The sequence below is a fragment of the Pseudophryne corroboree genome, chromosome 3, assembly GCF_028390025.1.
Source record: "Pseudophryne corroboree isolate aPseCor3 chromosome 3, aPseCor3.hap2, whole genome shotgun sequence".
Classification (NCBI taxonomy): Eukaryota; Metazoa; Chordata; class Amphibia; order Anura; family Myobatrachidae; genus Pseudophryne; species Pseudophryne corroboree.
The window spans coordinates 60774550-60794138 of record NC_086446.1 but is presented as its reverse complement, the minus strand read 5'-3'; the positions used below and the strand labels follow the sequence as shown (position 1 = coordinate 60794138).

General features: G+C 46.0%; 2 protein-coding genes across 2 annotated transcripts in view; both read right to left on the bottom strand.

Moving 5' to 3' along the window:
* LOC135054726 (NACHT, LRR and PYD domains-containing protein 12-like) overlaps nucleotides 1-17212 on the bottom strand; it is a 59979-nt gene extending 42767 nt beyond the window's left edge. Inside the window, exon 1 of the mRNA XM_063958022.1 lies at nucleotides 16288-17212. Coding sequence (XP_063814092.1) covers nucleotides 16288-17159 — 872 coding nt within the window. The 5' untranslated portion in view covers nucleotides 17160-17212. The remainder of the gene's footprint in view (nucleotides 1-16287) is intronic.
* Nucleotides 17212-19589, bottom strand: part of LOC135057160 (NACHT, LRR and PYD domains-containing protein 3-like) — a 131032-nt gene continuing 128654 nt past the window's right edge. The window contains exon 8 of the mRNA XM_063963058.1: nucleotides 17212-17998. Coding sequence (XP_063819128.1) covers nucleotides 17232-17998 — 767 coding nt within the window. The 3' untranslated portion in view covers nucleotides 17212-17231. The remainder of the gene's footprint in view (nucleotides 17999-19589) is intronic.

Genomic DNA, 19589 nt, shown 5'->3' with positions numbered 1-19589 from the left:
AATGAAGACAGACAATTTTGGTTTCTTGTTTCAGACACAACCATCTGCAATATCTAGTGGATTGGAAGGACCACGGGCATGAAGTAACATCATGAATCACAGACTCTAATGTTCATGCTCCAGAATACATCAAGAATTTTCCCAAAAATATTCTGGCTAAGCCCCATCCAAAGTCTCCAGTGGCCACTCATGAAGGAGGGGATACTGACAAGAATTGGGGTCTAAGTCCTACATACCACACCTGGAGCTGTCACATCATTATTCTCTGCAAAACATTGGGTCCATCACAGCATTCCCATGTTTGTAAACAAATCAGGTGGCTGCATGGCTGTGGCCATACTGGATTTTCCTGTGTGACTCTCTGAATCAATCCCAGCACCACAGCTGCGCTCATATGATTCCAGCAGCCTATAAAATTCCAGTATGTCCTATTTAGACCTGCTCTGGACTGCTGTACATTGCCAGATTTATATCTGCTGACAGTATCTTACAAGCCATTTCCGCTGTTTGTTTACTAAACAACACTGCTGTATTCAATTCAGCATGCAAACCTCAGCTGCACCAGCCCACCATAGACAATCCATTTGCCTGCTCTTTATCATCTGCTCCCTGTCTACATAACAGCAGCTATACAGCTTGGGTCAGTCATCTGGTTTCCTACTTCCTGGAGCTGTACCCACATTTCATTATGTATAGCTGTTTACAATCTTTTGTGTTTAGCTGCTGCATGCCATCTACTGTGGATATACTCAGCAGCGTTTTCTACATCTAGTGGTTACAGAGACTTCCATTCTGCCCTTCTGGCTACAACACAGGCTGGTGCTATGTTTGGCTCCCCTATCCTGTATTCCTAACAAATGGGTCAGAAGACTGATTCCAGGGTTGTGTAGTGTTCTGTTTCCAGATCCTTCTGGCTGGTTTGCTGGTGGTCCACATTAGCATGTCTCTACTTTCTCTCTGAGTTTCTCTTGCCTGAATCCAGTTCAAGGTCTGGACCAAAGCAGTCCCAGGGTGTTGGTTGCAGAAGTCGTCAGACCTGAATACATAAGACTCTGGATCGTACTTGAGTTCTGTGTTCTGACTCCAGCTTCAGTAATAAACAGCTCTGAATTCTCTAGCAGGGTTACTTGAGTTCCTTCACTGCTTTCCAGGTATTCATAGCTACAGTTCCAGTCCTGTATCCTGGTACTGAATTTGGTCTGGACTGTCTCTCTGTAGAAAACTCATCAGACCTCCTAACTTAACTCATACTTCTACCTCACCTGGGCCACAGGGTCCTGAAACGGATCTCAAACTTTGAACATTATAAACCTTGATATCAGAGAGTTCCTTGTGTAATAGTACCCCTGTGTGAGAGTGGAGTTGTACCTGCTTTCTACAGACGATGCTTGAGGCTTCGGGACCTCTCACTTCTTCCTCAGGAGCCTGTGGCAGAAGAAAAATCACCCCAAGGAGGACCCCACAGATCAAGGAAATGCAAACGGATGGTGACAACACGTTTATTTAAATTCGGGGAATGAAAAGTGACCATTTAATTGTATTCAAATGGCGGCTAATAAATCAACTCTATCCCAAAAGACACTTTGCGGAACATCACATATCATTTGTATACTATGCATAAGTGTTATCACATATCATTTGCTTAATAGGCATAAGTGTTATCACATATCAATTTCAGTGCTTTTTAGAGCTCAGAAGAAAACCCGAATGACGTTTGACCAGGAGGGTTCAGGGACGTTCAAACAGTATATTAATGCGCCACTAGGTGGCGATATGAACTCAAATAAAAGGAAACCTTAATGTTATATACAATCCGGAGAAGTCCATCGGTATGCGTTTAAATGAATCACAAGAGTCAGTTTGTATATAGGGGTCAATTGCATATACCCAGAGTGGTAGCTGGCATGAGTCAATGTAATGACGATCCAGAAAAAACAAACGTTAGTTTACTGTGAGCCTCCCCTCCCAATGTAAGGCATTATTCACGAAGTGTCACTGTAACAGGCAGGACAAGTTTTGCAAGTAAGCCTGTCTTAGGTAGGGTGAAATACAGCCAGTAGGATTTACCAGGGCACAGAGATAGACCTGATTCAGGTACCTGAGGGAACGGGGTTAAGCCCGGTGTGCATAAGGAATATAATGTCTCTAGTGTACTAACAGCGCTTCACAGTCTGGGACATTAACTCTGACTTCAACTCAGACAGGCTCTTCTGTATTTCTTACATTGAGACAACATTGTGGGCAGGTACTGACCGGGTTACAATGTCCCTGTCTGGTCTCTCCATTAAAGAGTTCTTGTGTCGGTTGCTATGGCACTATTAGTGCTGGTTAGGCCAGAAGTCTTTAATCTTATTAGGGCCCATAGGTTGGGGAGTGAGGGCTTAGCTGGCTTGGGTGTCTGTGCGTGGGGTATTCCCCTAGGCTTACCCCGAGTCTTGGGCAGGCTGGTGGCTCCAAACTTGTGGCTGCAGAGTCCGACCGTGCTGGGCTCCCCCTTCAGTGCAGTGGTTCACAGCCCTCTCAAGGGTCTGGCAGGCAGTTGCAGCGGTCGGGTGCCGGCTCTCACCAGCGCGGCAGTGTCTCCTCTCAGGCTGCGGGCCACTGTCTCTCCACTCTGTGCGCTCTCCTCCTTGGCGGCCGCAGCAGCAGAGCCTCATCCGGGGCCCCGGGCAGCCGCGTCACTCCTCCCACATGCGCTGACAGTACGGGACAGCTTCTCTCTCTCCGGCGGTGCCTGGCTAGTTCCGGTGCGGCCGCAGCTCTTCTCCTTGCGGCGGTGAACAGCGGTAGGACTCCCTCTCTCCAGCACGCCAATCTGGCCCCCCTTTTATCACCGGCCCTCCTCCTTCTTCCCGGCCGGCTCCAGCCAATCCCAATGGGAACGGGCTTCCAGCGCAGCTGGGACAGGTACCACGGGTCGTGGGTCCTAGTGCCCTAAGCTATTACATGCACAAGATAAGGGGTTTTAACCCTAAAGGTGCCTACCACACAAAAGTCTCTCAGGTAGCACTGGCTGCCATTATGGCTGCAGCGATATGCAGCAAGGGTACCCAAACATGGGTATCACACTTGTGTGTATTAATAAGCTGATATTGTCATCCTGAGGAGTCTGCCTGTGATCCTAAAATAATAGGAGTTCTAGATGCAGATTGTACAAGTGCCAATTTGAACAGGTATCTACTATGGTGGGAAAAAAAATTTCAAACATGCTTGAGGCCCTTCCTTACTGTGATATGTTGATAAATCTGTTTGAACTGACAATTATTGTCTATTGCAGTGTTTTTCAACCACTGTGCCATGGCACACTAGTGTGCCCTGAGCAGTCTCCAGGTGTGCCGCCATAAAAGCAGAGCCAGACTCGTCAGTGTTTTGCAGCTACTGAGGCCCTGGAATGATCAATACTGGTGGGTTTAGTGGTTGCAGAGCCAGTTCTAATTTTGGGCCCGCGTGGTGTTGGGCTCTTCTGGCTTTCTCAGATGTGGCTCAGGCATTACCTATGGAGAAGCTGCAACATGACATCCTAGGACATGCAGCTGCACCATATATTACCATTATATTTCAGTGTGCCTTGGCAATATTGAAATCTTGTTCAGAGTGCCGCAAGTTGTAAAGGTTGAAAATCTCTGGTCTATGGCGACCTCTTTTTGCTGAGAAATACCATGTATTTATTATTACTCCAAGAAATGTTATATGTTGTAAAGGAATTTTTTTACTTTTTGATTGATTTACAATCCAGTTACATCTGCTGAAAACTTATCCCTTGTGATCAGTGGTGTTTTCACTGCATTGTAGGCCCTGGGCAAAGCAATGCATTGGGGCCCCATATTCTCGTAGATCTGGGCATGTAGCACAGTTGTAAAATCCCTGGGAAAATTGTGTCTACAAATGTGCAGTAGACTGCCACTGTGCCAGACTCTTCTATGCACCAGTCAAGGAGGGGTTATACTGGAGATGGCACATGGCCTTTGGTCACTAGTACCTTACTAAAAGACAGGCCAGGATGAAAGGCAGACCATAACTTTGGAATTTTTAGGTATTGAAAAGTCGCAAGATTATGAAGTAATCATCCTGAATATCTAGGGATGTATTAGCTCAAAGACATGAGGCTAGAATTTACTGATTCCATTTAAAACTATTTAGCACTGACAAATCTGCTGAGCATCAGAGAATCAGAATAGTATGATGGGTTCCAGAGGGTTTATTGGTGAGGGATAGCTTCAAATATATTCTTTGCCCATCTGATCTATGGAAACAGTGGCAATAGCATTAATTTTGATAAAGTTTTGTAAATGGACTTCTGCTGAACCAATCTGAGTTATGTACAAATACATTACAACTTGGGTGCTGGAGAAAATCCTCCCTGTAATTATCTCTTATAAACTGATGATAAAGATAAGTTATCAGGCAACCAAGCTAGCTATAAAAGAAAGGGTTATTGGCCAAAGACTAAGTGAACACACACACACACACACACACACACACACACACACACACACACAAATATGGTGTTCTGGCAGTAGTCTGAATTTATTACGCATACCCTTTTCATTGCTTATTGAATCACATTTTGAGCATGCATACATTTTTTGTCAAGACTGTTATTAGAATCACATACACACTTAAACTCTATTTTGCATTAGCAGCAGGGGGCAGTATTGCCTAAATTATAAATAAGCAAATAATTACTAATTTTCAAAATTATACTTCTGTCCCTGGGAAGGGACAAGTATCTGCATTCCAATAGATATTTTGCAACATTTTTATATTTTGTGCACCTGCTAAGCTCATGAGAATCTTGCTGTGAACGTGTGAAACTATGGGAGAACGTAACCTGTAGGACAAATTCCCATTTCTAAATGTCATCATACATTTGAACAAATCACTATTTTGAATTTAACTTGATTACTGAGTAGTGTTGGAATGTGCCCATGGATTTGCATAATGCTAAATTGCACCCTCTACTGGTGTTCAAGGGGATTGATTCTAACAATGAGCATTATGCAGTTCTCAATTTTGTCTGTTTTTTTATGTTGAGAACTCAGGAAGGCTATAAATGATAAAAGAGAAAATTAAAGTACTCTCTTGGTGGGGCACACACCTACCTAAGTGAAACATAAATTTTGTGTAAAACGTAACATTTATTGGTTATGTAAAAGGTATATGTGCTTACACAAAACAAAGAAAAGAACATATATAGGTATATGAATGCATACACAGAAGCCCCCTACTTAAACCAGGAACATTTCGCTTTTCTTATTTACCTGAACAACGCTATTGAGTATCGGAATTGTGAGCCTGGGTAGTTAGACCATCCTAGGTTTTGCAATGTGGAATGGTATGTCATTGGAACTGAGGGAAATGTAAGTCCTTGCTACTGAGCAGAACACCAAACACACTCCCTGCCTATGCAGAGAAATGAAAAGACCCAGGGGAAGATGAGGAGGTCTATGATAGACTATACATGGGGGAGGGGGTGGTATTACCAATGTGTCTCTATTTGTCTACAATGCAGCTAACCCAATTCAAGGGCTACCGTGGGGCACCTGTGTAGAAATAGTGGTAAATGGAGATAAATTCAGAATCCAGATAAATGAGGCATAAGTAATATGCTGCTAAAAGGGGGAGTTTAAGATATTCTATAAATTAGGCCTGAATAACATTCACAATGACACTGCAGCCTATATAATATTGCTAGAGGTTCAAAAAGATTTTTAGTATGTAATCAAAATGCTGGGTCCTACCCATTAGTAGCCTGGTGCACAGGGGTGGTCTTCAGTATACCGGCGCCGGAATCCCGAAAGCCGGCATACCGACACTTATTCTCCCTCGTGGGGGTCCACGACCCCCCTGGAAGGAGAATAAAATAGTGTGGCGCACGTAGCGTGCCCCCATGCCCGCAGCGCGATGAGCGCGTAAGGGGCTCATTTGCGCTCGCCACACTGTTGGTATGCCGGCGGTCGGGCTCCCGGCACCGGTATGCTGATCGCCGGGAGCCCGACCGCCGTCATACCATACTACACCCGTGCACAGCGTAGTGATGCACAGTCTAAATTACCTGAAACCTTATTTTGTTCTTTTCAGCATTTAGTGTCAACCTACTGACCCTCTACAACCTGTCTGATAGTCACATTGCCACTGTACGCTGGGCTATGGCTGCTGCCCCTGTTACACCTGTCTAACAGTCAAATTGCTGCTGAGCACTGGGCTATGGCTGCTGCCCCTGTAACACCTGTCTGACAGTCACATTGCTGCAGTGGGCTGGGCTATAGCTGCTGCGCCTGTAACATCTGTATGACAGTCACATTGCTGCTGTGCACTGGGCTATGGCTGCTGCCCCTTTAACACCTGTATGAAAGTCACATTGCTGCTGTGTGCTGGGCTATGGCTGCTGCCCCTGTAACACCTGTCTGACAGTCACATTGCTGCTGTGTGCTTGGCTATGGCTGCTGCCCCTGTAAGACCTGTCTGACAGTCACATTGCTGCTGTGAGCTGGGATAGGGCTGCTGCTCTTGTAACACCTGTCTGACAGTCACATTGCTGCTGTGTGCTCGGCTATGGCTGCTGCCCCTGTAACACCTGTATGACAGTCACATTGCTGCTGTGCGCTGGGCTATGGCTGCTGCCCCTGTAACACCTGTCTGACAGTCACATTGCTGCTGTGTGCTGGGCTATGGCTGCTGCCCCTGTAACACCTGTCTGACAGTCACATTGCTGCAGTGGGCAGGGCTATAGCTGCTGTGCCTGTAACATCTGTCTGACAGTCACATTGCTGCTGTGCACTGGGCTATGGCTGCTGCCCCTTTAACACCTGTATGAAAGTCACATTGCTGCTGTGCGCTCGGCTATGGCTGCTGCCCCTGTAACACCTATCTGACAGTCACATTGTCACTGTGTGCTGGGTTATGGCCGCTGCGCTGCCTTATTTCTTTGGGAATATAAAAAAACTGGCATATATGGAACACAAGGGTAGATGCTTCTAACCTTCTGAAGAAGTCAAGAGGAGGTATTACTCATAGCAACCAATGAGATTCTACCTATCATTGTGTAGAATGTACTAGATATATGATAGCTAGAAACTAATCAGTTGATATGGACAACTCCTCCACTGGTCCCGTATAGAAGGTTTTATACATCTCCCCAACAGTCACTGCTGTCCCATTGTCACGATCCGGGTATCTGGACGCCATTACTTACCCTTCAGATGCCTCCTAAGGCTGGCTCAGCGTTCCAGGACCGGATCCCGCTGTTCCTGAGTTTCCACATGCAGAATGTCAGAGTGATGATTTCATCAGCCGCGGCCTCCGCTGTGCCCGCGTGGTTAAATGTGCGCTTGTCAGTCTGGCGTCTCCTGTCTCCTGTGGCCGGCGTCGCCATTACTGTTTCAATTCTCACATGGATTACAAACCAAACTTCCCTCCAAGTGTCTGCATGGGCGCAGCCATCTTGGATTTTGTCATCTGATCATTTCCACCAATCTGCTGTCTGTATTGTTGATTTGCATAATTGCCTAGCCAACCCCTTCCTTGCTGCAGGTATAAGTAAGCTGTGCCTGAGCAAGGAAGGCGTCAGTGCTTTGGTTGTCTAACCTAGTTCCAGTTTGTCTCTCTCCTGTGGTTGTCTTCCAGGTTCCAGCTCCTGTCTCCAGACTTCTGCTATAGAGACCCGCACCAGCATTCCATCTGCGGTGTAGCCTGACTCTCCGATCCATTCTGGACTCACCTGTTTCCAGCTACAACAATCACCTGCTTCCAGCCCAGCTTCCAGCAGTGTACAGCTTCTCTTAAAGGGCCGGTGTCCTTTCTGCAGTTTACCACTCTCCACCGGTATTATTATTTCACCGCTCTCAAACAATCACCTGCTTCCAGCCCAGCTTCCAGCAGTGTATAGCTTCTCTTAAAGGGCCGGTGTCCTTTTCTGCAGTTTACCACTCTCCACCGGTATTATTATTTCACCGCTCTCAAACTCCAAACTTCATTATTATTTCATCGCTCTCAAGTTTGTTTATTATTTAACTGGTTCCAGCCAGTATCCACTCCGTACCAACAACAGTCTGGTTCCAGCCAGTATCCACAGCAGCCGTTTTACCTTCAGCAGCCCAGCCTTTCCTGGAACATCAGCTGGTACGATCCTGGGTTCTCTCCATTGCTACAGTCAGGCCTGGTAAGGACTTTCCAACTAGAAGATTATAAGAACTGTCTCACACTACCAGTGCCTGTGGCCCTTGCCACCCTGTAGTACCCAGGAATTGTATTTATCCTCTGTTGACTTTTATGTTTCCTTTTACTGCTGCTGTGTTACGGAGTTTGTCATTATAAACATCATTGACTTTTATCCTAGTTGTTGTGGTCACGCCTTCGGGCAGTTATTCTACATGTTACTTACATGTCTAGGGGTCTGATACAACCTCCCAGGTTCCGTTACATCTCAGCCCCTACAACTGAGGCTGCCTCCCGTCAGCTCAGGCCCTCAGTTGTGACAGTAAGCACTGACCTAATGAATCCAGCCGGAGACCAGGATCAAGCGGCCAGGCCGATGCAAGAACTGGCAGCCCAACTTGAACATCAGGAGGCTGCACAGGCCACATCATCCGCTGTCTCCAGGATCTCTCTACACGGCTGGATGGGATTCAAACGACCCTCCGTGGACCTGGCACGTCCGGTGCGTCCACTACAGTGACACCAGCTGTAACCCCACCCACCTTACCCATTTCCAGTCCACATCTTCATCTTCCAACGCCAGCAAAATTTGATGGATCTCCAAGGTTCTGCAGGGGATTTCTCAATCAATGTGAAATCCACTTTGAGCTTCTACCTGGCAATTTCTTCAGTGACCGTACCAAAATTGCCTATATCATCTCCCTTCTCAGTGGCTCAGCCCTTGACTGGGCATCACCTTTATGGGAGAAGTCTGATCCCCTGCTATCCTCCTATACTGACTTTGTAGCTACATTCAGGCGCATCTTCGACGAGCCAGGCCGGATAACATCTGCTTCATCTGAGATTCTCCGTTTACGCCAGGGAACACGTACTGTGGGACAGTATCTTATACAGTTTAAAATCCTGGCATCCGAACTGGCATGGAACGACGAGGCCCTGTATGCTGCATTCTGGCATGGCTTATCAGAACGCATCAAGGATGAGTTAGCTACCAGAGACTTGCCCTCTAAGTTGGATGAGCTAATTTCTCTTTGCACGAAGGTTGATCTACGTTTCAGAGAGAGAGCAACCGAGCGAGGAAGATCATCTACTCCTAAATCTTCTGCTCCTCCTCCTCGTCAACCATCTCCATCCAAGGATGAGCCTATGCAAATTAGTCGTTCCCGTCTATCTCCCGCTGAGCGCCGAAGACGTCTCTCTGAGTCTCTCTGTCTCTACTGTGCAGCTCCGTCGCACACTATCAATGCCTGTCCCAAACGTCCGGGAAACTCCAGATCCTAGCTCGCCAAGGAGAGGGCCAGCTAGGAGTAATGATCTCCTCTCCATCTCCTCATGACTGTAACCTCCCAGTGTCGCTCCAAATTGCTCAACGTTACAGGAACGTCATTGCCCTCCTTGATTCCGGAGCAGCTGGGAATTTCATAACCGAAGCTTATGTTAAACGGTGGTCCCTACCCTCGTCCATCTCTTTGACTGCCGTGGATGGCAGCAAGATTTTTGACGCAGTCATTTCCTTAAGGACTCTTCCAGTTCGTCTGAGAGTGGGAGTTCTTCATTCTGAGTATATTTCTTTTTTAGTGATTCCAAGAGCCACACATCCAGTGGTTTTAGGCCTTCCATGGCTCCGTCTCCACAACCCATCAATTGACTGGACGACTACGCAAATACTGGCATGGGGTCCCTCCTGTGCTGAGACTTGTTTAGCCAAAGTTCTTCCTGTTTGTTCTTCCTTCCCCAGGTCATCTGATGTTCCGCCTCCTCCATATCAAGACTTCACGGACGTGTTCAGTAAAGCCTCTGCTGATATCCTTCCTCCTCATAGAGAATGGGACTGCCCAATCGACCTCATTCCAGGGAAGGTTCCACCGCGAGGCCGAACTTATCCGTTGTCTCTGCCTGAGACACACTCCATGGAAGAGTACATCAAAGAGAACCTGGCGAAGGGTTTCATCCGACCATCTTCTTCTCCAGCCGGCGCAGGCTTCTTCTTCGTTAAGAAGAAAGACGGTGGTCTGCGTCCGTGCATCGACTACAGAGGTCTGAACGACATTACCGTCAAGAACCGATACCCTTTACCCCTGATTACCGAGCTCTTTGATAGAGTTAGTGGTGCAACTATTTTCACAAAGCTGGACTTGAGGGGTGCCTACAATCTCATCCGAATCCGTGAGGGTGACGAGTGGAAGACCGCCTTTAACACCCGTGACGGACATTATGAGTACCTCGTCATGCCCTTCGGATTGAGCAACGCTCCAGCAGTCTTCCAGCACTTCGTGAATGAGATTTTCAGGGACATCTTGTACCGCCATGTTGTGGTTTATCTAGACGACATCCTCATCTTTGCTAATAATCTCGAAGATCATCGTTTCTGGGTAAAAGAGGTTCTTTCCCGTCTCCGTGTCAATCACCTCTATTGTAAATTGGAGAAGTGTGTGTTTGAAGTTAAAACCATTCCGTTTCTAGGTTACATTGTGTCCGGTTCCGGACTAGAGATGGATCCTGAGAAACTCCAAGCAATCCAGAATTGGCCTATACCCTTAAGCCTCAAAGGGGTCCAGAGGTTCTTAGGGTTCGCCAATTATTATAGAAAATTTATACGAGACTTTTCCACCATTGTGGCGCCTATCACTGCATTAACCAAGAAAGGTGCTAATCCGTCCAAGTGGTCCGAGGAAGCTACACAGGCCTTTCACCTTCTGAAGCAACGGTTCATCTCTGCACCAGTTCTGAAACAGCCCGACACCGACTCTCCTTTTATCTTAGAGGTAGATGCCTCCTCCGTTGGAGTAGGAGCAGTGTTATCCCAGAGGGCCAAAGATGGACATCTACATCCTTGCAGTTTCTTCTCCCGGAAGTTCTCCCCAGCTGAGCGCAACTATGCCATTGGCGATCAGGAGTTGCTAGCCATCAAGCTCGCTCTGGAGGAGTGGAGATACCTGTTGGAGGGAGCTTCCCACTCAATCACCATACTTACCGACCACAAAAATCTTTTATATCTCAAAGGCGCACAATGTCTGAATCCTCGTCAGGCCAGATGGGCACTTTTCTTCTCTAGGTTTGACTTTAAACTCCAGTTCTGTCCGGGTTCTCAGAATCGTAAGGCCGATGCCCTTTCCCGCTCATGGGAGCAAGAAAATGAGTCCGAGTCTGCAGACAAGCATCCTATTATTAATCCGTTGGCATTCTCCACGGTAGGGATGGACTCTACGCCTCCACCAGGGAAAAGTTTTGTTAAGCCAGTTCTAAGGAAGAAGCTCATGCATTGGGCCCATGCTTCCCGTTTTGCTGGACATACAGGCATTCAGAAAACCCTTGAATTTATTTCTAGGTCCTACTGGTGGCCAACTCTGAAGAAGGACGTTATGGAATTTATTGCCTCCTGCCCAAAGTGTGCCCAACACAAAGTCTCCCGCCAGTCGCCTGCGGGGCAACTGGTTCCATTATCTGTTCCCCGTCGACCTTGGACCCATTTGTCGATGGACTTTGTTTCCGATCTACCTATCTGCAACAAGTTTAATACCATCTGGGTGGTAGTTGACCGGTTCACCAAGATGGCACATTTCATCCCTCTCACCGGTCTTCCGTCAGCTTCCAAGTTGGCTCAAGTGTTTATACAAGAGATCTTCCGACTTCACGGTCTTCCTGAAGAGATCATCTCGGATCGTGGAGTACAATTTGTAGCCAAATTTTGGCGAAGTTTGTGTCAAGCCCTCCAAGTCAAGTTAAAGTTTTCCACGGCTTACCATCCTCAGACCAATGGTCAAACCGAGAGGGTGAATCAGGACTTGGAGGCCTTCCTCCGTATATATGTGTCTTCCTCTCAAGATGACTGGGTTCAACTCCTTCCTTGGGCCGAGTTCAGCCACAACAATCAATACCATTCCTCATCTTCTTCTACACCATTCTTCATTAATTATGGATTCCACCCTAAAGTCCCAGAATTCCAACCGCTTCCCGCAACTTCTGTTCCAGCAGTGGATGTCACCTTGCGTCAGTTTTCAAATAACTGGAGGAACGTCCGCGCAGCCCTGCTTAAAGCCTCATTCAGGTATAAGAAGTTTGCCGATAGGAAGCGTAGAGCGGTTCCAGCTCTCAAGGTGGGTGATCGTGTGTGGCTGTCCACGAAGAATTTGAGGTTGAGAGTTCCCAGCATGAAATTTGCACCTCGCTACATTGGACCCTTCAAGATTGAACAAGTCATCAATCCTGTTGCCTACAGGTTACAGTTACCATCCTTCTTGAAAATACCCAGGACATTTCATGTTTCTTTGTTGAAACCGCTGATCCTGAATCGGTTTCATTCCGCACTTCCTCCAGCTCCCAAAGTTCAGACTCAACGGGGAGTCGAGTACGAGGTGGCCAAGATTTTGGACTCACGTTTCCGTTACGGTCAGTTACAATACCTCATTGACTGGAAGGGCTATGGTCCTGAAGAACGCTCTTGGACCAATGCCTCAGACGTCCATGCTCCTGCCTTGGTCCGAAATTTCCACGCAAAGTTTCCTTTAAAGCCTCAGAAGTGTCCTGGGGCCACTCCTAAAGGGGGGGGTGCTGTCACGATCCGGGTATCTGGACGCCATTACTTACCCTTCAGATGCCTCCTAAGGCTGGCTCAGCGTTCCAGGACCGGATCCCGCTGTTCCTGAGTTTCCACATGCAGAATGTCAGAGTGATGATTTCATCAGCCGCGGCCTCCGCTGTGCCCGCGTGGTTAAATGTGCGCTTGTCAGTCTGGCGTCTCCTGTGGCCGGCGTCGCCATTACTGTTTCAATTCTCACATGGATTACAAACCAAACTTCCCTCCAAGTGTCTGCATGGGCGCAGCCATCTTGGATTTTGTCATCTGATCATTTCCACCAATCTGCTGTCTGTATTGTTGATTTGCATAATTGCCTAGCCAACCCCTTCCTTGCTGCAGGTATAAGTAAGCTGTGCCTGAGCAAGGAAGGCGTCAGTGCTTTGGTTGTCTAACCTAGTTCCAGTTTGTCTCTCTCCTGTGGTTGTCTTCCAGGTTCCAGCTCCTGTCTCCAGACTTCTGCTATAGAGACCCGCACCAGCATTCCATCTGCGGTGTAGCCTGACTCTCCGATCCATTCTGGACTCACCTGTTTCCAGCTACAACAATCACCTGCTTCCAGCCCAGCTTCCAGCAGTGTACAGCTTCTCTTAAAGGGCCGGTGTCCTTTCTGCAGTTTACCACTCTCCACCGGTATTATTATTTCACCGCTCTCAAACAATCACCTGCTTCCAGCCCAGCTTCCAGCAGTGTATAGCTTCTCTTAAAGGGCCGGTGTCCTTTTCTGCAGTTTACCACTCTCCACCGGTATTATTATTTCACCGCTCTCAAACTCCAAACTTCATTATTATTTCATCGCTCTCAAGTTCGTTTATTATTTAACTGGTTCCAGCCAGTATCCACTCCGTACCAACAACAGTCTGGTTCCAGCCAGTATCCACAGCAGCCGTTTTACCTTCAGCAGCCCAGCCTTTCCTGGAACATCAGCTGGTACGATCCTGGGTTCTCTCCATTGCTACAGTCAGGCCTGGTAAGGACTTTCCAACTAGTAGATTATAAGAACTGTCTCACACTACCAGTGCCTGTGGCCCTTGCCACCCTGTAGTACCCAGGAATTGTATTTATCCTCTGTTGACTTTTATGTTTCCTTTTACTGCTGCTGTGTTACGGAGTTTGTCATAATAAACATCATTGACTTTTATCCTGGTTGTCGTGGTCACGCCTTCGGGCAGTTATTCTACATGTTACTTACATGTCCAGGGGTCTGATACAACCTCCCAGGTTCCGTTACATCTCAGCCCCTACAACTGAGGCTGCCTCCCGTCAGCTCAGGCCCTCAGTTGTGACACCCATTAAGTGATTTGGAGGAGATATCTAGATGGACCAAGAGAGAATAATGGAGGAGAACTGGCACAAATTCCTCATTTTGCAATTTAGTGGTCATCAGAAGTCTATATGAGGAAAGAGCAGCATTACTGGTGTTACCAAATGTTACTCACATAATTCTTGCTTACATACCAAGGTAGCACCATTTGTAGCCCATCAATGAGGAAGCTTTGACTTCCATCCTCCTTTAAGAGCTTACTGAAGAATGCTGGTTTTTTTTTTTTAAAGTCAATTGTATAGCTAAACCACATAATATGACATTTCGTTATTAAATGTATATTAAGTCAGCATTATGTCTACAGAAAGCAAATACAAATAGCAAAACAATGCAGTACTCTATAATTGACAGAAGTCTTGGACCCAAGTTCATCAATGATCCTGCTCCGCCAAGATACTGACCCCTAGAGGAGGTGGTGAGGATTTCCACTGTACACCTCTGATCACATCTGACCATGTTGACAACAATCAGGAGTAATTCAAAAGTGTCTTTCACACAGTGCCAGCTACCGATGTGTCCCGCTACATTGTGGCTGTGTGTAGCAGCGTTCTGTAGTGGGACTGTGATGCGTATGAGACGTGGCATGCCGCTGCATATACATTGCTATTCGGATCCCATAGACTTCAAGGGGGCAAGGTGCATGTGCCCTCCAGATCCCAGTGAAGTCTGGGGGTCATTCTGACCTGATTGCTTGCTAGCTATTTTTTGCAGCGCTGCACACAGACAGTCGCCGCCTATAGAGGAGTGTATTTTTGCTTTGCAAGTGTGCGAATGCCTCTGCAGCCGAGAGGTACAAAAAAGATTTTTGCAGTTTCTGAGTAGCTCAGAACTTACTCAGCCGCTGTGATCACTTCTGCCTGTCCGGTGCCAGAGCTGACGTCAGACACCCGCCCTGCAACCACTCTGACACACCTGCGTTTCCCCAACCACTCCCAGAAAATAGTCAGTTGCCACCCACAAATGCCCTCTTTCTGTCAATCTCCTTGCGATCGCCCATGCGAATGGATTCTTCGTTAAATCCATCTCTCGGCAACAATGTACCTGTACGCGACGCGACTGCGCATTGCGGTGCATATGCATGCGCAGTTTTGGCCTGATCGCTGTGCTGTGAAAATCCGCAGCGTGCGATCCGGTCGGAATAACCCCCTCTGTGCATAGCGAACAATATGCTACGCCGGAACCTAAGTGATGTGAGGCTTATGCATCGCAGCCACAGTATAAGTGGACACATCTATACCTAAAAGAGCCGTGGTCTCCCAATACACATTAGAGAGTAATGCAACAAAACTTAGATTGAAATTATTTCTAATTGAGAAGGAGTGAAATATTCTTTCCTTTTATTCTACAAACTCTCAATTACAGTATATTAATCTTACATCATAACACCTGCAGAATGTTTCTATGGGCCTAAGTCAGACCTGATCACAACAGCAAACTTTTTCTCCAATGTGCAAAACCATGTTCAGCTGGGACGTGCGGTGAGCTAAATGGCTCAGGAGGCACTGGCTAGCACCAGAGCCAGATTTAAACGCAATATATGAGCCAAAGGGTACATCTGGGCATTATACATAGGTGCAGCAGTATAACCTTCTGAAAATTTGGTGGGTTTTGATCTGAGAAGTGCAGAAAAAGGTCAGCAGGTGAGGCACTGCCTCACCTGCCATAGACTTTTTACTCCAGAGTTTTGGCTATAAAAATGATTAGAATAATGCAAAGAAGATATTTCAAACATAGTCTTTGTATTTTTCATATACTTTATACAATCAAAATTTTGGTACAAATGTTAGTATGACAGGAAAGGCTCTGCCTCACCTGCCTCACCCCACCGCACGTCACTGATGTGCAGTGCAGGTAAGGTAGGTGTAACATGTGCAGAGAGAGCTCAATTTGGGTAGGGTGTGTTAAAACTGAAATCTAAATTGCAGTGTAAAAATAAAGCAGCCAGTATTTACCCTGCACAGAAACAAAATAACCCACCCAAATCTAACTCTCTCTGCACATTTTACCTCTGCCCCCCCTGAAGTGCACATGGTTTTGCCCATTAGAGAAAGATTTTGCTTTTGCGATCAGATCTGAATTTGGCCCCATGTTCTTTTTGTGTCCTTTGATCTACAAAGTTAAACAACATGAAAAGTATTTCACAACGTATATAAGGTTTAAACCTTTGATTTGCTTCCTGAACATCTACATGCTACAAGAAAACATTCTCAGGAATGTGTCAAATACCTACCGAAGTTGCGAACACTTGGAAAGTGCTTTAGAGAGAACATTCCGAGCCTTTGGTCCTATTATGTAGACATAAAAAGTAACAGAATGTTGTATTGTACTTCTCTCCAAGCAGTAGGCCACAGCTCGATAACCAATGTTCTCCTGTCTCCCTTTTTTATCATTGAGAATGTTAATTTTAATGTTTAGAAAGTGAGACATCATTTTCCCCACGAAGACCTCATCCTGTGTCTCATACAGGCAGCATAGTATTTCGTTATGGCAGTCCAATGACTGTCTCTTCAGCCAGTCCACCAAGATAGGTTTTTCCCTGAATGAAATTGGACAACCAATGGTTTTCTTAGTCTCCTGAATTTGTTTTTTGCTTGAAAGACCAAATAAGAATTGTACAGTTAATGTTAGATGTGGCTGATCTTCTGATGCCTTCAGTAAGTTTTTAACATTATTATTCTTCAAGAAATGAAAGTATTTTTTCACTGATTTATGGTCCAGGACATAGTAGAGAGCAGCAAAGAACTCCTGCACACTCAGATGGATGAAGCTGTAGCAGGTGTGGGTGTCAATGTCGCTATGGAAGATGTTCTCATTTAGAAACACAGACTCCAGCTCTGACACAGAGAGTCCATGTCTTACAAGATCTGATTCTTCAAATACAATCCTGCTGTCCCAAGCTCCTTCATTGGCCAAAGCACACAGCTTCTTTATAAGTGATGGTATTGACTGTGCAGAGTCCCTTCCATGATACTTTATTAAACCCTTTAGGTACAACAGGTAAATGGAAGTGGATGTTTTGGAATCAATCACAGATAATCCCTTTTTTAGTAGTGGTCTCATAACTGTACATACAATCCAGCAAGTTATAGGGACAGTACACATGGTGTACAGTATGTCATTGTCCTTTATTGCACTGAAAGCCAGGTCTGCTTGTTCTTTGGTTTCAAAGAAATTTTAAAAATATTCTTCACAGTCTTTACCTGTAAACCCCAGAATTTCCACATATCGAATACATTTAACAAATTCCATCAATTTCATCAGTGAGAATGGTCTTGTGGTGATAATTAGTGAGCTGTCACTGAGCAGTGTTTTTTTAATCAAACTTTTTAATAGGATTTCTTTTGAAACCTCCTGAAATGGGTCATCACAAACCTCAGTATCATTCATTGATGACCATTTTAATTCATCTAAACCATCAACAATAAAAAGTATTTCTTCAGAATTATGGAAGATTGATTTCAACAGATCAGATGGACATGTCCTTCCAAAATAGCTGGATAGATATCCAGCCAGGCTGATATTACCAGTGATGGTGTTGACTTCTCTACAGCTTATATAGAACACAAACTGAAACTTGTCCTTATACAGTTCCCCAGAGGCCCAGTCCAGCATGATCTTCTGAGATGTTATAGTCTTTCCTATCCCGGCAGGTCCCTGTAACACCACAGTATTGGGAACAGTTCCATCATCATCAGGATCAAACAGAGTCTGTATAGTGGTTGTAGAATACTTATCTGATGATCTGTCTTCCATAATCTGTAGATACCTCAAGCTAGAAAACATAATGTCAATTTGCTTCTCCCTTTCATCCTGATAATTCTTGATCAGTAGAAGACTGGTGTATTCTTTCTTCAGATTCAGACCTTTGCCTAATCTTTTATCATGATGTTTAATAACATGGTATTTCTTTCTCATCTGATCCATGTATCTTGATCTGTAGCCTGTACAGCATTTAAAAGTATGTGTTAATAAAGAAGTAAATGCCTTGACATGCACAACCTACTGTAAATGACATCTCTTCAGAGTCTGAAAACAAAGGCTCAGATTTATCAAGTCTTGAAGAATGATACATTGCACAGTGATGAAGTACCAGCCAACCACCTCCTAACTGACATGTTACAGGCTGGGTTTGATAAATGACAATAAGGAGCTGATTGGTTGGTACTTTATCATCGTGCAATTTATCACTCTCCAAGGCTTGATAAATCTGGGCTAAAGCTTGTACTGTACATTGGACTTTAAACCAAGGGCTGTGGGGGTCACTCAGAGTTGATCGCTAGCTAAAAATGTTCGCTGTGCAGCAATGAGGCTAAAAAATGGCACTTCTGCGCATGCGGCGCAATGCGCACGCTCGACATACTTTCACAGCGGCCGATGTAGTTTCACACAAGGTCTAGCAATGCTTTTCAGTCGCACTGGCTGCCGCAGAGTGATTGACATGAAGAGGTCATTTCTGGGGGGCAACTGGCTTTCAGGGAGTGTTCGGAAAAACGCAGGCGTGGCTGGGAGAACGCAGGGTGTGTTTGTGATGTCAAATCCGTAACTGAATGGTCTGAAGTGATCACAAGCGCTGAGTAGGTTTTGAGCTGCTCTAAAACTGCACTTTTTTTTTTTTTGCCATTCTGCGATGGAAGTGATCGCACTATGGCCCTCATTCCGAGTTGATCGGTCGCAAGGCGAATTTAGCAGAGTTGCTCACGCTAAGCCGCCGCCTACTGGGAGTGTATCTTAGCTTCTTAAAATTGCGAACGAAGTATTCGCAATATTGCGATTACAAACTACTTAGCAGTTTCAGAGTAGCTTCAGACTTACTCGGCATCTGCGATCAGTTCAGTGCTTATCGTTCCTGGTTTGACGTCACAAACACACCCAGCGTTCGCTCAGACACTCCCCCGTTTCTCCAGCCACTCCTGCGTTTTTTCCGGAAACGGTAGCGTTTTCATCCACACGCCCATAAAACGCCGTGTTTCCGCCCAGTAACACCCATTTCCTGTCAATCACACTACGATCGCCGGAGCGAAGAAAAAGCCGTGAGTAAAAATACTATCTTCATAGCAAATTTACTTGGCGCAGTCGCAGTGCGAACATTGCGCATGCGCACTAAGCAGAGAAACGCTGCGATGCGAAGAAATTTAATGAGCGAACGACTCGGAATGAGGGCCTATGGGCCTAATTCTGAGTTGATCGCAGCAGCAGATTTGTTAGCAGTTGGGCAAAACCATGTGCACTGCAGGAGGGGCAGATATAACATGTGCAGAGAGAGTTAGATTTGGGTGGGGTGTATTCACACTGAAATCTAAATTGCAGTGTAAAAATAAAGCAGCCAGTATTTACCCTGCACAGAAACAAAATAACCCACCCAAATCTAACTCTTTCTGCAAATGTTATCTCTGCCCCCCCTGCAGTGCACATGGGCCCTCATTCCGAGCTGTTCGCTCGCTAGCTGCTTTTAGCAGCATTGCACACGCTAAGCCGCCACCCTCCGGGAGTGAATCTTAGCATAGCAGAATTGTGAACGCAATATTAGCTGAA